General features: G+C 47.4%; 1 protein-coding gene across 6 annotated transcripts in view; it reads right to left on the reverse strand.

Moving 5' to 3' along the window:
* The window catches only part of DENND1B (DENN domain containing 1B), a 140,076-nt gene that overhangs the window by 85,346 nt on the left and 33,106 nt on the right, over positions 1-21,624 (reverse strand). For 4 of the 6 annotated variants that reach the window (XM_037150897.2, XM_053659519.1, XM_037150896.2 and 1 more), the window contains exons 3-5: positions 21,437-21,480; positions 5,210-5,259; positions 3,294-3,413 (exon numbers count right to left, since the gene is read on the reverse strand). In XM_037150897.2, coding sequence (XP_037006792.2) covers positions 3,294-3,413; positions 5,210-5,259; positions 21,437-21,480 — 214 coding nt within the window. The remainder of the gene's footprint in view (positions 1-3,293; positions 3,414-5,209; positions 5,260-21,436; positions 21,481-21,624) is intronic. The other 2 variants (XM_053659520.1, XM_053659521.1) reach the window with 2 other exon arrangements.

Below are 21,624 nucleotides of genomic sequence, written 5' to 3' on the forward strand. Positions count from 1 at the left end.
TCTCAGATAAGATCAAATTCAAGGAGTTCATCATCACCAAGCCCTTATTATATGAAATGTTAAAGGACTTATCTAAGAAAAAGAAGTTAAAGAAACATGAACAGTGAAAGGACAACAAACTCACAGTTATTAACAACCACACCTAAAACTAAAGCAAACTAAAAGGACAGCTAGATCAGGAGTGGAAACATAGAAATGAAGATCTCAAGGAGGGTTAGCAACAGGGGAGTGGGAGGAGGAGATGGGGGGAGAAGGTACAGAAAATAAGTAGCATAGACAGTAGATAGAAAATAGGGGGGAGGGCAAGAATAGCATGGGAAATATAGAATCTAAAGGACTTGAGACACATGGTCATAAACTAAAGGGGGGGTGATGGTGGGGATGGGGGGTAGGGTGGAGGGGAATAAAGGGGGAATAGAACAACTGTAACAGCATAATCAATAAAAAAATTTTAAAAAAACGAATACATAAAAAAATATATATATTTTGTCACTAAATTTTAGTCACAAAGACGGTCAAAATCTGTCTCTTATAACCAACCACAAAAATTCTAGAAAGTTTGTTTAAAATGCACTCAACGTATTATATTAACTGAGTAAGGTATTTTAATTAAGTTCTTCTAAAACCGAAAAATGTGATTTCTTTAATGGGGAGTAACTGTGGCTCTCATAGCCTTATAAGCATATATAAATATAAAACAAATACATTAGGACCACTTATCTTAAAACAAAAGGCAAGCGATTCTTCAAAGGTTAGAAGATTCCTCTCTTTGTAGAGAGGAAAGGCAAGGGGCCGCTGCTCACGGAGAAGCACAGGCCCGTCTGTGGCAGGGAGAAGCCCCCCCCACCCCCACCCCGCACTGGGGCCCCGCTGCAGAGCTGATAAAACGTTTACATTGCAAAGCCAAAGGTTAAACAAAGGAAAGGAAATGTCTCCTGTCAAGTCAGGTAGCCGCTGAGCTGAGCGTCTGAGTGGTCAGCAGGACCCTCACCCAGGTAATCAAATTAAACTAAGGAAGCTGACTTTCCGTAGCAGGACTTCTCATGTCTAGAGGCTGTTTTTCTGCCTGGAAAATTGACACAAAATGTGTACAATTGAAACATTCTGTTTCTAAGGGATTTGCCCAAAGGAGGAGTGTGAAGGCTTAAAGTGTGGTCAGAGTTAGAAGGGGGGGGACGCAGGGTCGGGGGAGGGGGGACTACAAAGGCCCGAGCCATCAATCTGTCGCCCTTATTAGACTAGTTCATTCTGGGCCCCTGGCGACAATTTTATAGTGGTCAAATTATGTTCATCAAATCAGGAAAAAAGTTATTTCTTGCATTTTTGACAGCATACGAAAGCAATTCTAAGTACAAATAACGGTAAGATTTAAACCAGTGTATGTGGAGGACATCTTTGAGATCACATTAAACCAGGACAGACGTGTTCACGGTCAGAGCCACAGGGCACAGCGGCAGCTGAACGCTCAGAATTAAACATCGATGTTCATGCTAAGTAAACCAAAATCCTAATGTTTCTTCTAAAAAGTTGAACAAAACACAGAAATCAAATATATCTACTTTCAAGTCCCCATATATAACAACATGAAATCCAGGAGGAAAAAAAACCACCCTTATTTTTTTCACAGAATCACGTGCCGGTTTTCTAGCTTGGAACTCTAGGGTGAATTGAAGTTACTTTTAAGTCTCACAAGAGTATCACCCAGGAATGGAGACCCTGGGTGCAAAACATTTCGTGCAGATTTTCTAGCTCAAAACTGTTAGAAATAGAACACTGTGCACACGTGTGTACATGGGTGTACATGGGTGTGTATGAGGGGAGGGGTGAGAGAAGTGGGTTTACACTGGGGAATCTGGGTGATGCGTGTGTGAGTTCATTGTCCTTGTCCTGAAACGTCTCTGTGTGTCTGGTTGTTTTCATTGAAAAGATGTGAAAATTCAGAGAAAAACGAGGGAGCAGTAGAGCCTTGGTCCTGCTCTGAGGGCTACCTGTGCACACACGGCCGTGAGGGTCCACGCCCCTTCCCACCCCAGCCTTTGAACTTTCACCCTGAAAGGCAACCGTGCACAGGGCTCCCCCCGCCCTCTGCCACGGGGCCACTCCCGGCCAACAGGCTTCTAGTGGGGAGGATCCACCCCGTCTGAAGCATAACACTCTCAGGGATAAAACCTGCATTTTTCAATACCATGGTCAACCCAACAGGGAAGTTTTGGCTGAAGGAGGGTTGGGAGCACATCCACATTCTGTTACTTCCGAGACAGTTAAACATTCCCTCTGAATAGAGGTTGAAAAGGACGTCCCGTACTCCAGCAAACGTTCGGAGGACGTCAGTTCTACACCAAAGTTCTCTTTGCAATGTTTGAGTTATGAAATGTGCCTTCTTTTTCTATAAACATTGCTGTAGAATCTGGCCTGGCCAATATCCAAATTACAAGCATGGTACAGAGTCCTACTTTTACAGAACATGTTATCGAGTTTGGAGTCCTGACTCATCAGGACTTGCTGGGGGACAGCTAAGCTTTGGGGTCCTTCCTCCTCAACAGACAGTGACCCCAGTGCTAGGGGTGCCCACAGGACACACAGCCCTCTCGGTCCACCGACCCAGACCCCGGGGGTGAGTGGGTGGGGCCGGTCGGAGCTGGCGGCTCACACACGCAGACTCAGGACACAACCCAAACCCACGGCTGCCGTCCAGCTTCTTGCTGTTCTTGGGAAGGACTTGTATTTTGCTAAATATTCCCATTTGGGAAAAGGAATTAAGAGACAAGAATTTGATGTAAAATTTCACTAAAATGTATACGGGTAGAAACAGCCTCTAAAATTTTTAGCGCACCGCGTTCGGCTAAATAAAATGCCTCTAACCACTCCTCCCCCGAGTCAGCACCCTTTGCCTCAAAGCAGTGAGTCACTCCCCGAAATCCAAGTTCAGGGTCACTGATAGAAATGAACTCACTAATGTAAGACTTCTGCCGTCTGTTGAATGCAAAAAGACTGTGTGAAACATACATTATTTGAAATCCCACCTAAATATTTAATTTTTCAGGAGTAAACCCCCAAAATGAATCTTTAAAAAAGCCAACTTTCCAGAAAAATTCTACTGTAACTGGTAAATCTTTAAAGCTACTGGATGCTAAATATGGAAAGTAAATAAAATTATCTTACAACTCATCTGGATTTAGCAAAAAACAAACACGGAAAAGTTTAGCGTATTGATAAGCACGCCCAGCGTCCCACGGCACAAAGGCGGGTCAGGTCCCGAGTGCCGATCTTCCGTCCCCACCACCAACGCTCACCTCAGGATGCACAAGCAAATCCTGCCCCCGGAAGTGAGTCTGCAGAACCCGAACCTCTGCTTACTCTCAACGTCCGTCAGCACGAAGGTGAAGTGCTGTCCCACTTGGTTTTGAGACACTCTGGAAGGCAGCAGTATTTGAAAACGAAGAATTGAGTGAGCATTTTCATAAAGCAAAGCAAAAGCAACAACGTGTTTAAACGTAGCACTGGTTCCTCCTCTCTGATCAGTTGGGTCCCATAGCTAGAACTGTGTTCTACAAATCAAAGTGAGCATCGAGTGTGTGAACTTGAACTAAACCATAAGTCAAATATCAAAATCAGTTACCACCTTACGGGCCAAGCAATCCGGCTAATATTTCACTAATAAGTTTTCACGTGCCTCAAGTACTTATAAATATTTCATAATTCTGAAAAAACGATGCCACTGTGGAACTGAGAGACAGGGCGAGATGACAGAACGGCCCGGTTCCGGCCCCCTTCCTGATCTTCTCAGATGGCTGCTCGGGGACCCAGCGCGGCCACCGGATGACCACTGCCCCCTCCATGGACATTCTCCCCCCATGAAGTGCCACACGGAGGGCCACTGGCCTCTCCTGGTGCCCCTTCTACAGCCACCTCTCCAATGAGAACGAACTTCCCAGCACCAAACAGGAATAGTTTCGGCAGCAAGAGCTTACCACCAAGACTGTCACCATTTTGAACTAAGTGTCACACTAGCACCGTAGCTGACAGGCTGCCTCGTACCATGCAAGGTGACTCACTGTGCAGGAAATAGGTCACAATTTAAAATACATAAGGACATTTCCTGTTACTGGCTACCATCCTTCCCATACGTGAAACAGCCATTGGGGGACATCTGCTCCCTTTTCTGTAAATAAAATACCCGTGAGACCTGAATGCCCGTTCTGAAATAGCCACAGGAATTATGTAAAGAAGTGACTGGTGGGCCAACACTACGCGCTGTTTTCAGTTGCGAGGACATATCGAACAGTGAACAAGTACACTTTTAAATGGACGGTTGTTAAGACCGTTCACAAACCTCAGGAACAGCCTCTGGTACGTCCTGCGCCCCCCAGCGCCCAAGGCTCCCGGCTCCTTTCCCAGCTCCTTCGTCCTTTACCTGGTCTCCGCTATGAATGTGAAAACTGTGACCCTGGCAGGTAGGACAGGTGCCCCCGGAAGAAGGTAAAATGAGGCAGTCACCCAGGAAACACTTTCTGGGAGCCACTGGCCCATCATTCCGCATAGCATCGCTAATACTGTAATGGTCTAGGGTTTTTACTCATCTTTAGCGAACTATTTTCCTACATATGTATTTTCTTGTAGGATCCCCTCCTGCCATGTTCTCTAAAACACCGATAACATGTGTGGGGATCCCACGAAAAGCGAATGATCCATCGTGGTGGCAAAGGGCTGGGTGCTCTGTGGAGTCCCACTGCACACAGGTCCGCCCTGGGGCACTGTCTCAGTAAGACACAAACATCACGGGGTGCTCAGCTCGGCTGGGGAGAGTCCCCTGCAGCCGCCCTGTGTCTCTACAGATATTCTTGGGAGACAGCAGATGGGGGCCAGCATGCACACAGCTCATCTTACAAGGCCCGGTTCTGGGGCTCCAATCAAGGACGCGGTAGCCCGGGCCCTTCCAAAAGTGTGTGGCCGCAGCCTGTGCCCCCGAAGCACAGGAGGAAGACACGGAACCTTAAGGCGCGTCCTAACCGGCCACAGGGGGGGAAACAAAACATGGGAGGACTTCAAACTCGTCTGCATCCCCCAGATTATTTCCTTTGGAGGCTCTGGTCTTTCTGTGTTGCTGGCACTAAAGAGAAAGGGCATTTCATCTCCTTCAAACCCATGCAGCAACTTCTCAGCCGTCACTGAGATGGGCAAAGGGACTTAAACGATGACTTTGCTGTACCTTTCGACGTCAAAGGGGAAACAGAACTTCGGTACAGTCTGGAGCACCTCCTGGAAGGCAAATTTAAAAGAAGAAAAGCTTTAGAATATTTACAGAGATGCACTTACAACCTTTGTGAGATGTCTTCTAGGGGATAAAGGGAGGGGGGTGTTGTTTCTTAAGAAAACCAGCCCAGGCCCTAGACTAAAATAATTGATTATGGAAAAGGAATGAACTGCAGGCCCCGGCAGATTGCAGGGACAATGCCCACAGGCCCCGGGGGGGCGGGGCCTGGCCTGAAGGGTATTAACACCCTTCACCTCCCCGCTGGGGTCCCCTCAACAAGGCCATATGGATTTTACAAGAAGCGCCGCACCATATGGGGAAGCTACTGGTCCCACAGACTAGCCACAGGGACTTCTGACAGCTCCTGGCTCAGAAATAGAAATGTTGTTTCAATTAAAATGCAGGCGGAGCGAAGGGGCTGAAGCTTGCGGCAGAATGGATTACCGAGAGGTGTAACAACTGGACGTGCCCCGCAGGAAAACGGCTTAGAAAAAGACTAGGTGGCTGAGGAAGACGTTTAGTGATTCAACTCTTGGTAAACTCCGTGACAGGAACGCTACGTTGTATCTCAAATAAAACCCTGCCATGTACATCTAGAAATAAGCCTTTACATTGAAAACAACGCAGCTTCTGTTCTGTGCACTTTCATTTAAAAATTGCCTAATGTAAAAATCGATGTTTCCGTTAAGCACAGAAAATAAGCTTATTGATTTTGAAACCCGCAGGGATTTCACAGTCATTCTAAAATAATTTTCAACGCTTTTAGAAATCATACACATATTCACAGTTATAACAACATGCAAATAACTGTCGGCCATTTGGCTGAAAATAGAACAAGATCTATTTTGTTCCATATGAAAAAACAACTTAAGATTAACTCTGATCCTTAAATTAAACCTTAGAATTGCAGTTAACATCATACAAGTTCAAAGCCAGGTAATTTTACAAAACAAAGTAGAGATTTATGAGCCTTTTATTCCTGTTAAAAAGAAATTAGTGCCAATATCTTAAGGCCACAGACACCCCCTCTCCGCCTAAAAATACCTTACCCATTAACTCTTTACCAACATAACCTACACCCAGCAAAATCACCAAAATCGAAATACCTAACCTTATAGAGAAACATAGGATTGAGTGTTTTAAAGTGGAGTCTCTCACGCTCGTTCCAAACCTGGACTGCAGTGAGGTTTCCACCGAAGTCAAAACGCTATAACGTCCCAACGCTGATGCCTCAGAGGCCCCCAGAGCCCTGCGCCCCTGAAGCAGCGAGAGGAGGACCCGGTGGCAAAGCCGCCTCGTCTTCAGGGCTGGGCGCCTCGTCTGCTTGGGCCCACGGACCTTGAAATGCACCACCCCATATTTGGAAGGACTGTTTCACTACTGACAATGTTTTGCTAAATGGAATTAAGGGAGCGGCTACACTTGAAATGAGTGAAATTACGGAAACTGGAAATGCTTCAGTGCACGAGAGGACGGTTCGGGTGGCCACACCAGGCCTCATCTTGCGCTGCAAGCATGAGGCCATCCCCGAACTTGCAGCTCCTGCGAACACGGCCCGGTGAGCGCCCACGAGGCGTTCACACCGTCTCCGCAACGGCAGACACGCAGCTACAAAGTGCATTGTCTGCTTCCCGACACCCGAGAGGAGTGGTCTGTCTCCCATCCATTCTAAGCCACAAATTAAGAAGGCCTCCCCTCAGTGGCTCCATCTCTCACACACATCCCCCCCACCCGCCTCCTCCCACAAGCAACACACACACACTCACAGGCTCTGCAAAAAAAGCCTCCACTCGCTTCCCAACTGGCAGACGCGCCCCTCAGGGGCCAAGTCTTTAAACCTCCGCACTCTTTAAAATTCAGCCAGCCAGCAGGTCTATAGACTCGTGTATAAACAGTGTAGACAAAAAAGTCCCCTTGCAGCTTATGCCGGCGACAAAGCAGCTCAGCGGCCCACGGCTCCCCCCGCACCCCTCCCACCTCCCACCCCCCCACCCCCGACAGTGGGAGCCGGGTTTACACAGATCAGTAGGTGGGAGCCTGCCCTTGCTCCCAGGACTCTGCATGCCTCCTTAATTACAGGTGCTGTTCAAGCTGGAGGCGGAAAAAGAGGGGGAGAGAAGGGGGGGGAGAGGGGGCCAGAGGAAGAAAGAAAGAGAACTGGGGAGAGGAGTAAGATGCATGCAATTAGTTCTGGAAGATCCTCGCAGCAATAATGTTTGAAAGTTGGCCCACGCCGTGTTTCCTTCTCTCTCTCTCACACACACACACACACCCAGGCTGGCATCCACAGATTACGTAAAGGTGTGCAATAATGCCCTTCCACCGTGATTTTTCCCTGGGTTTCTACAGGCTTTGGCTCTCACAGAACGCCTCGTTTTCCCAGCCAAGAAACATGCTTTGGGTTTTCAAAATCTTCTTCATTTGCTAAAGCATTTTATTGGTTTACAGGAGGAACACACTGACAAACAGGTCAGATGTTAGGAATAAAAACAACCAAGGCGAAGAAAGAGGACATAAATTACGAACAGCAACAAACGGTGCAGCCACACACCTACCTGCCCGCCTCCTAAAAACAATGCACCTGCCCCAGGGAAATGCCTGAAAAGAGGGTGAAAACCTCACCCTACTTCTCCCCCCACCTCCGTGTCGGCGCAGACCTGGATTCTGATCAGTTGACCTCGTGAGAGAAAAGACAGCAAACTGCTAGTGTTGGCTGACATATTAAACCTTTAACGCCACCATGTTACCATTCAGTGTTACAAACTGACCAACTAAGAGGGAAACAAGCTAAAATACGGAAAGCTTACTTCCTAATTATAGTTCAAGGACGACAAAGGTCCTGAAACTTCCATGAAGAAAACCGAAGCTGAAATGAGATGTGTCGCTGTCGGTACCAGCGCGGCTTTTCCTCCAACTCAGCGGCTCCGCCCCTGCCCTGCGCTGGAAACCCCGACGTTCTCCGAGGTCCCCCGCGCCCCACGCCCTCCTCTGCACCTCCCGCAGTGCGTGCACCTGCCTGGCGCGCTCGCCGACATCCACGGGGTCAACTACAGCTAGCACATCTCTGGGTCTTCGGTTCTGATGTGTCTGTGAACGCCAGGATTACACACCTAACTACTTTCTGTTACCACATCCTGAACGTTCCCCAGACATGCGGAATGGACAACATGGACGTGAGCCCTTCAGTCACTGTCCTTATCACTTCGAATGGCAACACCATCTGCCCAGACACCCGAGCCGGAAACATGGCGGCTGTCTGCACCCCTCCCTCTCTGGGATCAATCATCTGCCCTATGCAATCCACCGTCCACCAAATCCTGTTACTCCAATTCCGTAACTAGCTTACTCCAGAGGTTCTCAGTGGGAGGGCAGAATGGATTAGGAGGATGATGGCAGAGTATAAGAATCAATGGGGAGGGTGGTTAAAAACACACCTGAGCCCTGGCTGGTGTGGCTCAGTGGACTGAGTGCCAGCCTGTGAACCAGAAGGTCTCCAGTTCAATCCCCAGTCCAGGCACGTTGCCTGGGTTGTGGGCCAGGTGCCCAGTAGGGGGTGCTCAAGAGGCAGCCACACACTGATGTTTCTCTCCCTCTCTTTCTCCCTCCTTTCACTTCTCTCTAAAAACAAATACAAAACAAACGTAGTCTGCGTGCACCAGGGAGCCTTCAGGGCCCCAACTCCCCAGCTTAGCTGGAGCGGCCCCTGTAACGGAAGAGCAAGGCAGACCACGTCAGGTCAGGGTGCCTAATGAGTGCGAGGAGCGGTTCTTCTCTCAGGACAAGAAGGGACCAGGCAGACTTGCTCGGGGGACCCTGAACTGATTGACGCCCGCCTTGGGGACTCGGGTCTCGGCCCCTCTGTTCCACCTCTGAGTTGGTGGCTCTCCTCCTGGTCACAAAGGGACCCGCCAGACTGGTACACATCACGTGAAGTCACCGCCCTGTCCGGTCACAGCAGCATCTCTCTGTGTGGGTCTCTTTCCAGCAGGGAGGACCCCTTCCGGGAGGCCCTGCACCGACGTTCCCATTCTGTCCAATGAGCCAGAAGGTCAAAGCCGCCCCGGAACTCATCGCGGGCGAGCAGAGGGCTGCCTGTGCTTAGCTCAGCCTGTGTTTCACCTGCCGGCTCACTCTCCACCACCGTGACACGTAAGGGGCCTGAGTGGCGTGTCCACGTTTTCTTTCTGAAGGCTCCTCCCAGAAACTTAACCAGCTACGAATTAAATTCACACCAAAGTTCTCAAGAAAAATATCCTGTGACAGTGTATGGACAGTTTTGAAACACCCATTTAATTCATCTGAATAACGCTTTTGGAATCATTTTGTAACAAGGAGGGATACTTGTCCATTTCAATATCATTCACAAAGGGCATAGGTTTCCAAAAAATGATTACTTAATTTTGGATATCATCTCCCAAAATAAGTGAGAATCCATTAATGCTAGGCATTCAATCTACTTGCGCTTTACAGAGAGAAATAATGACCTTTGTTTTTCTCACAGGGGACATGCCCTGAGCCACTGGGCTGTGCGCAGGCCCCCTGGGGAGTTCAGGGACGGCCGGCCGGCAAACCCGCGGGGGCTCGGCCAGGCGGTTGGAGGATTAACTCAGGGTACACGGGATTAAAAGCAGGAATCACGTCTGTGTGGCAAACTGCACACGTAGCCTCTTTAAACATCATCTTCTTGTGTTTTTTAAGAAGTATGTTAAACTCAGAGAATATATTTTCCATTAACTGAAGAATAACTGTCAGAAAAACTGAGCCTACTGCAGCATCTTTCTCTTCATTTTTACTTCTATGTAATGTATCTACTTGAAATAAATTTCTCTTTCATACTTCCTCCTTCAATTAGGAAAACCACTGACAGTCCATGAATTCCAACCCTAAAATTGTTCAGACTCTTACCAAGTTGTTTCTCTCTATTAAAGTTGAAAATGAATCTTTACTGTTGGAAGATTTAAGTAACTGCCATGAAGCCAAAATACTGTGCTGTGGACACACAAAGGTCAAGGTCGAGGGTAGCGCGTGCATCAGTCTCAGACCCCGCCGTCCACCAGCCATCACCGCGGTTACACCAAATGCCAGTGGGAAAGCCTGGGTCCACGCAGGGCAGGAGGATGTCACAAAAACAGTGTGTTTACAGTCAGATGGTTTGCCGGGCCAATAAAAGCTGCAGTGCATTTTCCTCATTAATTTCAAGTCAAGGGAGCATTTAAAATGTACGGAGGGTCCAGGATGGAGGCCCAGGATGACACGGACTCACCTGCCCTCAAACACGAGTCACATCCACACCTGAAACGGCTCCCTCTGAACAGCAGCCGAGTGCCCCGCACAGCACAAGATTAGTTACAACTGACACCACAGACACACACACACAAAAATAACTGTAAGAAGCTACTATGAACGGTTATACTCCAACAAATTGGACAGCATAGAAAAAAACAGACAAGTTCCTGGGAACACGCAATCCTCCGAGACCGAATTATTATAAAAGAGAATATGTAAACAGACCAATTACCCATAAGGAGATTGAATCAGTAATGAAAGAAAAAATTCCCAACAACCACGAGTCCAGGACCAGATGGCTCCACTGGTGAATTCTACCAAATATTCAAAGACTTAACATGCACCTTTCCCAAATTCTTCCGGAAAAAATGAAGAACAGGAAATACTTTTACACTCATTTTATGAGGCCAGCATGACCCAAATACCAAAACTAGACAAGGACACCACAAAAAGAAAAGCACAGACCATGGTCCTGGATGAACACAGATGCAAAAAATCCTCAACAGTACATTTACAAACTGAATTCGGTAATACAGTGAAAGGATCGTATGCCACGATCAAGTGGGATGTGTTCCAGGGATGCAAGGATGGTTCGACGTCCACGAATCCATCATTATACTTTATTATGAGAGAACTCAGCATGGTGGGAGTCTGGGGCGGTGGGGTGGGTAGAGGGCCCCGGGAGTAACCAGGGATCGGCACGAGGGAACTTTCTGGAGAGAAAGAGTATGACTCTTTTTAAAAAATATTTTTAGCCCTGGCTGGTGTAGCTCAGTGGAGATTGAGCACAGGCCTGTGAAGCAAAGGGTTTCAGGTTTGATTCCCAGTCAGGGCACATGCCTGGGTTGCAGACCAGGTCCCCCACTGGGGACACACGAGAGGCAACCACACATTGGTGTTTCTCTCCCACTCTTTCTCCTTCTCTTCCCCTGTCTCTAAAAATAAATAAATAAAATATTTAAAAAAAAAATATTTTACTTCTTTTTTTCTAATTTTTAGAGAGGGGAAGGGAAAGAGAGGAAGAGAAACATCAGTGTGTGGTTGCCTCTCTCATGTGCCCCCACTGGGGACCTGGCCCACAACCCAGGCATGTGCCCTGACTGGGAACTGAACCACAACCCTTTGGTTCACAGCCTGCGCTCAATCCACTGAGCCACACCAGCCAGGGCAAGAGTATGAATCTTTAACAGAATATGGGTTGCACAGGTGTATGCACCTCTCAAAACTTGTTTCAATGGGCACTTGCAATCTGCATTGCATCGTGTGCAAATTATCATTCAAACACAAGTTAATAAGTAAGTATCTCAGTTTGGATAATCACTCACAGTCACCGCTAAGAGAAATAAGGAAGCTCTGCAGGGTTTAAAGCAAGGGAGGAAATGACTGGGCCCAGATTTTAGACAGATCGCTCTGCTCTGGGCTCTGGTGTGTGGAGCATCCATTCTGAAAGGGTTCGACCGAAGGCTGGGAAGTCAGATGGGATTTGCAGTCACCAAGGGGTGTGGTGGTGGCCCGCAGTAAGACAGTAACAGCTGCATCAGGAACGCAGAGAAGGGCTCAGAATTAAGATAAATGTGGGAGGAAACCGGAGCAGCCAGCAGGTGGCCAAACCGGGGTGCTCAGGACAGAGAATCGGGCCCAGGCGGAGACAAGGAAGGAGACAGCGCTGGTGAGAAGCCAAGGAGAATGGGACATCGGACTGTTTCGTTCTCAACGTTCAAGGACAAGCAACATCATTCTTCCTGCTGTTTACACTCCCCTCTACGAGCAACTTTATGATTATATTCTTAAGGTTTACAATCACTAACGTTGCTCACACAAGGACGAACACATCACATCTTTATTTTCCTAATGACATGGACCAAGAGAGAGGGTGTGGAGTACCCAGCCACTTCTGGTATCAGCACCACATTACGTCATAGTGGACAAGCAGAGGTCAGTGAAGTAGCAGCCAACCAGGAAGCCCTGGTTGTTACGACCGGCACAGCCGGTTGGAGATGAGTCTCCAAATTCCCGAGGGCTTACTCGGCTTTGGATTCCCCCTGACGCCTGACCAGTGCCTGGCCTGGCGCCCCGAACACAATCTGCTGCGGCCCCGTAAGATGATGCGGACTGAGCCCAGCAGAATCGGTTGGCCTGGGTAGACAGTCCAACCAACTGTGATCTAACAGCTGCGAGATTTCTTTATTTGTGGGGGGAAAAATAAAGGTCAAAGAGACTGAGTCACTTGTCCAATGTCACACAGCTAGCAAATGTTACAGTCGGGATTTGACCTCAGGCTGAAGCTTCTAACAATTAGTCCCGTGTGTGTGTGTGTGTGTGTGTGTGTGTGTGTAAAACTTTGTTTACATGTAGGTCCCAACATATAATCAGCAGACACCTACATCTGATGCCTACTTGGTCTCTGCATGGTGGATACTGTGCCCATATATGAGGAGTGAAGACTGTCCGATGAGTCCAGTGAGTACCTCGGAGTCGAAGCTGGGCCTGGCCAGGACATGAAGCAGCGGGGAGAAGAGAGGGCGTAACATGGAGTCACCCATGGGAGTCTTTCTGCCCCCAGTAGTCTAGTCTTGAAATTAAGTAAATCCTGAGGCCAAAACCCTACCAGTGAACCAAAAAACAATGCTCCTTATGTTTAGTTTACCCTTGTTTATTACGCCAAGTACCCAGGAACTCTGATTTTTTTTTTCCTTAGGTTATGTCAAACTACACAGGATTTTTCCTTTATAAGAAAAGGACATGCCCATGATTTTTAATATGTCGAACCACAATGAAATTTGAAGTCATGAGTGATTTTTTAAAAGAAGTGTTTCTTGAAATTCTGAAAAGAAACACTGAGCTATTATTTCACACACTCACTCTGCCCCACCCCTTACAGAACATCCGCCTCTTGGAATAAAACTTGAGCTCACACTCCCCGCTGACGTCACCTTTGGCCTCTGGCTGAGGTTATAAATAAAGGTGCCGATTTTGGTCTCAGTCTCTTTGGGAGCAACAGACAGAACTGGGAACACTGGTTCTTTCACAAAGAAGTGGCCGAACAGGTCCCGCCAAAGAACAGTGTGTTTTCCTCACCGAGTCAAGTCCTCTGGGGCACAAGCAACCTTAGAGAGAAAGCACAATTTCCTGAGTCTCTCGGCGGACTTCACTCAGTGACGGAGAAACCACGTGTATATAGTGATCGATAAACGTCCTCGGTGAAGAACTGACGATCCTCCTGAAAAAATGATCTCACACCTTCTGTTTATTATGCACAATATATTATGCTGTCGTGATATACAGAAAATGAGTAGTTAAAAAACCGGGAGTGGCTCATTTGTAAACGCAGGCCAGGGGCAGTCTGTAAGTGAGAGCCGGCCTTTGGTCGGCTGGAAGGCAGACCTGGAAGGGCTCTTCCGTTCACCGAAAACTTTCTCGAAAGTAAGATGGACCTTCATGCAGGTCCTCGCGGCCCACGGTGGCTTCCAAGGTGGGCGGTGGGCAGGCTGTTCCCAGCCTTCGCACTGCCGCACTTTTCGGCAGCGTGGGCCACCCCATCCACCCGTTTCACTCAGGGCTGTCACGTGTGAAACACTAAAAATGACCATGACCTGTTCCCACTCGGGAAGCCAAGGTTTCCAACTGAGCGTCCCCTGCTCACGAGCACTGCCCCCGCACCCCCAGATGTCCAGCTCCCCTGCCTCCATCCTCTCTTTGTGGGCTACTTCGTGCCTCCCTGTCCACTGGTGTTCTCCAGGGTCTGGCCGCAGCCTCAGCTCCCCAGGGGGGTCTCATGTCCCTGATGCACACAGGGACAGAAGTCTGCCTCTGCAGCCCGGTGCGAGGTTCAGGACCCCACACAGCTTCTTCGTCCTGTGTGAAACCACCTCTCGTCCCCTCCTGAACACCAGCCAGAGGCTTCCTGCCACCCAGAAGGTGTCCCTACCAGGACCCCGGCGCGTGCAAAATTGAAAACACCCTCCCCTCCACAGCGGTGGTCCTCCACCCGGACATCCCAGTTTTGCGCGTCATGCTCTCTCTTCCCCAACCTTTTCCTGAACCTCAGACTCAGTCAAGGACTTCCCTTCACTGCACACTAGCAGCCAGGAACTACGAAATCCCCATGCACCCGGGTCCGCATCCCGCACGTGACCACTGGGGACTGCACGGCTGTCACTCCTGGTCAAACAGGCCGAGGATAAAGAGGTACGTCACCACTCAGTGAGGCTACCAAGAGCAGCTGCAGTGTTACCGCTCGTCCAGAAAAATGCACACAAACCAACATGTGACCATGAAGCGGAATAACTTAAGTTAAAAAGTGACAGAAATGATTCATATTTCAAAGACACCATTCACCATCACAGATAGAGTCAAAATACTCACTAGGTAACAAACGTGAAGTTAGTTTTTAAATTACCTCTATCTGAAGGGTTAAAAATTAATCAAGTCGCACAGGCCACTTGAAATGTTTCTATGGTGGATCATACCTGACATGAGGCTCTAAGACTGAAAGAGCCTCACATATGCCAAGGCTGTTCAAATGCACATACTTTATTCCGCTGAAAACGGACGCCGATCTAATAAATAATGCTGCTAATCTGGCCTCCTCGGGCTCTCCCTTAACACACCAGTGCCTGCCTCCTCTCCCAGCCCGGCAGCTGGAGATGAAAGGGGAGATTTCCCATGGTCACTTTCACGTCTATTCCACCGTCTTTTCATCGGTTTTCCTGGCCTTCCTTTGAGCCCCGTCCTTTTACACGGGGTCTCTTTTTAGATCAATCCATATTTCCATAATCCACACTGCGGTTTCCTCCTCTCCTCCCCAGGGTGGACTAACCCCACATCCAGGACGATGGCTTACAACGGCCATTAAGCTGGCAACAATCACAAGATGACAAAGGAACGGGTGGGGATGAGGCTCCCCGGTACCATATGTTGACCGAGTTCAACATTCTCAGCTCGTAGAGGGTGCTTTTCAAACTTCGAAATTATAATCGAAGTGCCTCCCTATCTACATAGTCTCCCCAATTGCATTTCCAGCTTTAATTTGAAGCTTTAGTAAACAACCCGGCAATGTTACTTTAAAAGAGCTGATCCATTGACAATGCTCTGAAAGGGGGAGAGGTGGGAAAAACCAAAGTAAGAGGTAAGGCGGAAATTTATGGCTTGTTACTGACTCTGGTAACCCACAGGCCTCATGCAACGCCTCTTCGGAGAAAGAATTTTCTTTGAAAGGCATTTTCTTAAAGCAGAATACAGTTATAACAAAATTATTTCAAAGTAAGATATTTCATGTGACTTAATATTGACTATATGCCAATTTTTTACAGATTATGATTTTATCATCTAGCAACATCTGAAAATCTTTGTCTTATTTCCACCCTTTGTTTCACAGTTGACTAATTTTAACTGCTTTTTGAACTAAAAATGAAAAATATTTTGAACTGTAACACTGTGAACTGGCAGAGATACTTTAATGCCCTGATATTATATTTAATATTTTCCCTTGATTTGCAAAAAACTGCTTCTCATTCATAAGCCTGTCACCTTGAAAAATTATTTTTCATCTTTTTTCTCTCAGAGATATGGAACTCTTTATAGGAGTAAAATCCAAATTTACTTCTCAAATGTTTACAGCTCAATAAAAAGTAAATTTTTGTAAAACCACATTTATGCATCACCTATTATTACTTATTTCTGCAGGTCACCGAGTGATGTCAGACCGTCCAAGGTTGATGGCAATCATCCGCACAGTGATAACTTCACTGCCATAAAAATCAATAAAAATCTCGCCTCTAAGAGCTGTTAAAGTAAAACCTGCTCACTCTCCACCAAAAAAATAAGGTCAATTTTTTAGGGGCTTTTAAATTTCATTATCTAAAATGCATGTGAAAATACTCTTTTCTCTAGCCGTCTGCCAGACTGTGTGGGTCTGTCTTCCAATAAAATTTCTAAAACGGCAAAATTTCTAAAATATCACTGTTTTCTCAAATATCCCTGTTTGCAATAAAATTTTTCAATTTTAAAGTAGTAAATATACGACAGCAGGCAGATGAAGTAGGAATATAACCCCATTTTGCCTTAAGCTTCCTAATACCGCATCTACAAAAGAAACAGATCTTATCTACATAACAATGGAGAGAAAAGTATAATCATGATGAGAATTGTTGTTTACTCTTAAGCACTTTCCACATGCTCACAATGATAATGTTTTATTCTGATTCTTCATGTGAAGACACAAGAATGTACAACAAAGACACCAGGCCGAGTGTCTAAAACAAACTGATAAGAAATAACCGGCATTTTAGAGTTATTAAGACAGGTCACTGATAAAATATTTGAATATGAAACAAAGTATGCAGTCATGATACGATTATCACTCTTATCATTTCTCAAAATTTTATTTTGCTAAAAATTAAAAATCAACTTGTCTTAGAAATGTGTTTTTATATAATATATATTCTCATGGGGTAGTGGAAGAAAAAATTAACCACCACAGCTCACAAATTGGTTCAAGAAATTGAATTCTTTCATTTGGAAAAACAACAGTTGGAATAGGATACAATGAAGTTATTTTTTTCTGTGTGTGATCGGATCAACTGGTAGTTAAAAATGACAGAATCAAGTCCAAACAAGCAAAAAAAAAAACCCACTTTTTAAAAACACATATCCATAACTTGTTTAAATATTTTGAAATTACTGAGGTTTAATAAATTATTTTCAAATAATTTAGATCTTCCTTATGACACGAGAAAAATTCTAAATGTCCAGCTGTCAATCGACCTCAATTTCAAATCACGAAAGACTGATTCATTCTGACCACATCCCTTAAAAATCATTAAAGGAAAACATATTTGCATCTGTCCAATTAAAAAAAAAATGTCTTCCCCTTTACCAAGGTGTGACTGGAAACACGGATGACCCAACAAGGCCTCACCCCAGGTGTCACATCTGGGGACGGTTCTCGTCTCCCGAGCCTCGTCAAGGCATGTGAAGGCACGAATACGAGCTCTTCTTAAGGAAACCAGGAGGACCCCCAGGAGCCCTGCCTGAGGCCCGGCCCACGGACTCCAGCCTCGCCTCATCCACGGCGGACCCCAGCCGAACTTGGGAGGGAAGGGGAGAATTTCAAAGTCAGACGCAGCACTGGCAAAGCCTGGAAAAAGGCAGTGTCTCGGGCTTGGTTTCCTGGCTTTAGAGTAACAAACAACGGGGGCTTTTTAAAAGTCCAACCTGAAACTCCTTATGGAAATGTCCAGAGAGGCGTTATTTTGTAGACATGATAACTGCTGTCTGGGGCATGGCTCTAGAGATAGAAGAGTTTGGGGATAAATGAACCCTCCTGCCCCACCTATGTGAATACGCAGGCCAAAGCTAATGGGACGTGTCTCATTTCTGTCACCTAGAATCTTTCTCTGATACTATTATGGCTGCAAGAGCAGGAAGAAGATGATAAGGAAGATGGGAAAGACAGAGATGGACCCAACGAGAACCGATTGTCCCCAGTGTCCGACACAGCCTTCTAAGGGCCCTGTGCCTTTCAGCACCTGGAAACCGCTGCGTGACTCCGAGCTGCAGATCAACAGTGGCAAAGCGAGGGTACCTGTCCCAGACATGTCCGAGGGAGGGGCGACGGGTTCCCCTCCTCTGCACCCCCCACCTGCAGTGCACCGCAGCGGTACACGTATCACGGCCTTCTGATGTGTCTACAGCACTGTGGGGCTTTGAACTCTCCTTCGGACAGGGTGTCGTACTTTACTGGTATCCTCATCAATTAATGAGTTGAAAGGAAACTTCAACAAAAATAAAATCTTGTATGTATTTGTGTGAGAGTCAAAATTGTATCCTCTTTTCCAATGATTCCTTAACACCAGTCCCGGAGACTGTGAGTCCAGCGAGGTAAACAGAAAGTAAACGGACAGCAGATCTGACAAAGGCCTTAATGTGGGAAACATAAAATGCGGGGGGGAGGGGGGCCTCCCAGGGGTCCATTCAGCCCAGACCTGGGACATAAAAAAGGCTTCTTGGAGGAAATGACCTTTAGGCCAAGACAGAAAGGCAGGCGGAGGCGAGGGCGCACAGGAGATTAGCATTTCAGACGGAGAGGCTGTACGTTCAAAGACGGAATGTAAATGAATGGTGTATAATGGGACCGAATGTGCGCTATGGAACCGGGCCACATTTTAATAGAGAAAAAAGGCCAACGGAGAAATGGAGGCTAAAGGTGTAAACAAAGGGCTTGAAACAAGGGACCCGATCCTGCGGAGAAGGTTGAGCTTCACGCTGACGGCGTCAGCAGGGAGTCCTGAGTCTCAGTAGGTCTTTCTTTGGACCCTGGGCTCCGGAGTCACGGCCTCTGGCTCGGGCCGAGGCTCTGCTCCCTCCCAGCTGTGTGACTTTGGCCACGCAAAGCCGGCACTCTGCAGTTCTGTGCAGTGGAGATTCGGGGGGTCCCTGGACTCACGGGCTCCTGGGCGGGTTAGAGGGGCTACTGCGGGCCTGTGCAGAGCTGCCAGTGAGTGGGGAGGAACCAAGGACGGCGGTGACTGCAGCAGGAGCAGCGGTCTCTCCGAGACACCCCTCTGTGGCCTTCTAGACCATCGTGGCTGAGCTGTGGGGAGAAACTCACACAGAGACAAAACCAGAGGGCACTGATGTCCTGTCTGTGGATTAAGTAACACACAGCTTTCAAATGATAAAGACTGAGAAAAAACCCATCAAAATAAATGTCTGAAGCGTGCAAAGTGAGTGAGGAGGATGCAGACGGACACTGGAGGCAGAAACGACACACGGCTCAGCCCTTAGTGGCTCCCGCCTCTGAGACGGACAAACCTGCCTCCCCGGGCAAGGCTCTTGGGCAGTTTCGGGGACCCACTGTCCGTGCTGGGGAGGCTGAAGATGACGCCAATGGTGCGCACGGTGCTCCGCCCACAGGAAGAGCAGAAGAAACACGCCTGTAGGAATTATGGCCACCAGGCCAGGCTCAGTCCCGTGGGGAGGCTGGCTGGGGGAAGCAGACAGTTAGCCTTGGGAAGTGAGCGGGATGACGTAAGAGTGAGGAACACACAGAGGGCACGCTGTCATCTGCGGCACTCCCAAGAGTCACCGAGATGCACGCAACAGAAGCATTCTTCAGGGCCCTTGGCCAGATTCCCACATAAAGTTTGGTTTCTTCGGACATCAAGTCAAGGCATTAGATGCAGTGGAATCTAAAGCTTCTTTCAGCGCTAACCTTCAAAAGGTCAGGAAGGACAGCTCCGCACTGGAATGGGGGGGGTGTGACGAGGGCTCCTCACCACTACGCGGTTAATGGCTTCAGTCTTTTACTGAGTATTGAGGGCTTATTAACATGCCACTGAGCTCACAAATATGAAAAACAAAGCAACGATTCAGCCCCAACTAAAAAATTCCTACCGCCAGTTTATCGGTCACAGAGAGGACCAGCAGAGTGGCGTCCCTGAGAAACCTCTGTGGGGCGGCTCAGCAAGGACACTGCCCCCCTTACGTGAACCAAGGCGAGGGGGATTCGGGCCCCGAGGGGCACTCAGGGCTGGAGTCCACGCACCCACACACACAGCTCTGGACAGGCGGTTTGCTCTCGGGTCAGTGGGCAAGAGAGGGTTCAGAAGACCAAGAGGAAAACGGGACTTAAAAATGGTAAACTGAGTCAGCAGGGCTCTGACCTGACTGCGCATGACCTGGGGACAAACCAATGAAGCTTCCTATGCCCAAACCATGTCTTCACCACGGGGGTTTCTTTTATATACTCGAGATATTTATAAACCTCTTCTTCCTCTAAAAGACTAAAGATTACGAGTGCACACCGTCTTCTTACGTGAGACAACAGTCAGGCCTCGCACCAGACCCACCTGAGACTCAAGGGGCCCGAGTACCTGCATTTTTGGTGCAATTTCCTGGTCTCATAGGCCTATTTCACATGAAGAAAACTACTCCGCCACCATGCTCAGGCATGCGTTTGCACGACGGCTTTTGAATGAACTGCTTGAAACAAAGCCTTTTATCAGCTTTCATTTTGGGGGAATTATGCCAAGTATGAACATTATACCTGTGAATTTAACCTATGGGTAAGTTTGTAGTTTTATCATTCTATAAACAGTGACAAGGATCGTTTTAACCCATTTCTTTGCAGACAATGAAAAGGAACCTGCTCACCATTTTCCATAAAAAGTGCTCATTTCTATTTAAAATTGAATTTGTATTTTTAACCACATATCACATAATTCACTTCAAAATGATAAATCTAATATACATTTTTAAATCTATAATATAAATTTTAAAGTTATTTTGACATGATGTTTACACACGTCGTGTCAAAATAACCACTCCCTTTGGCCACACCAAACACTGAAGGAACTGGGACTACACTTCAAAATGCAATGGAATAAATTCATTGCGGAGTCTCTCACTTTCTTTTAGGAAAAGAAAGCTACAGACGGGGGTTATTCTGTTTTCAGAGGTAGAGGACTCAGCTGTCGCTGTACCGGAGAGAACGGACCGCTGGTCTGCCGCCATTCCTACCACCTCTAAAGGCGAGAACCACGGGAAGACCCTCAGCAACGCAGGGCACGGCCAGTGCTCTCTGGGGTGGGCAGAACCTTAAATGCCCCCAAATACGCACTCCCGTGACAGGTTTTAGAGAGGGCAAAGCGACGGTAAAGCCAAATGTCCAGCTCCTATTAGCTGCGTTCTAAGGGCTTCCTCATCACCCAGGCACCGGGAGACTGGAAAGACTTCCCACACATATTCTCACACGTGGCTTTTCTTTTCCAAGTTGATCGAGAAAGAACACTCAGAGCAAGTGAAGTGTAGCAGCAGCAGCAGCAGCAGCAGCGACGGAGCAGCAACCATAACAATGCAGCTTTCAAAGCTTTTGAAAAAGTGTGTGATTCCCACCTGGTCTGCAAAGTCCTCCGGGAATTTCCACAGAACCACTGGATCTGCAAATAATTGATACATGGCATTAAACAGAGGCAAAAAAACCCCAAAACCACAACTTTTTACAGAAACAGTCCCTAAAATGCCCTTAAAATTGTCAAACCTACTTTTTAAATAACTTTTCAGTTTTTCTTTAAACATTTACA

This window comes from Artibeus jamaicensis, unplaced genomic scaffold (genome assembly GCF_021234435.1).
Source record: "Artibeus jamaicensis isolate MK-2021 breed Jamaican fruit bat unplaced genomic scaffold, CSHL_Jam_final scaffold_754, whole genome shotgun sequence".
Classification (NCBI taxonomy): domain Eukaryota; kingdom Metazoa; phylum Chordata; class Mammalia; order Chiroptera; family Phyllostomidae; genus Artibeus; species Artibeus jamaicensis.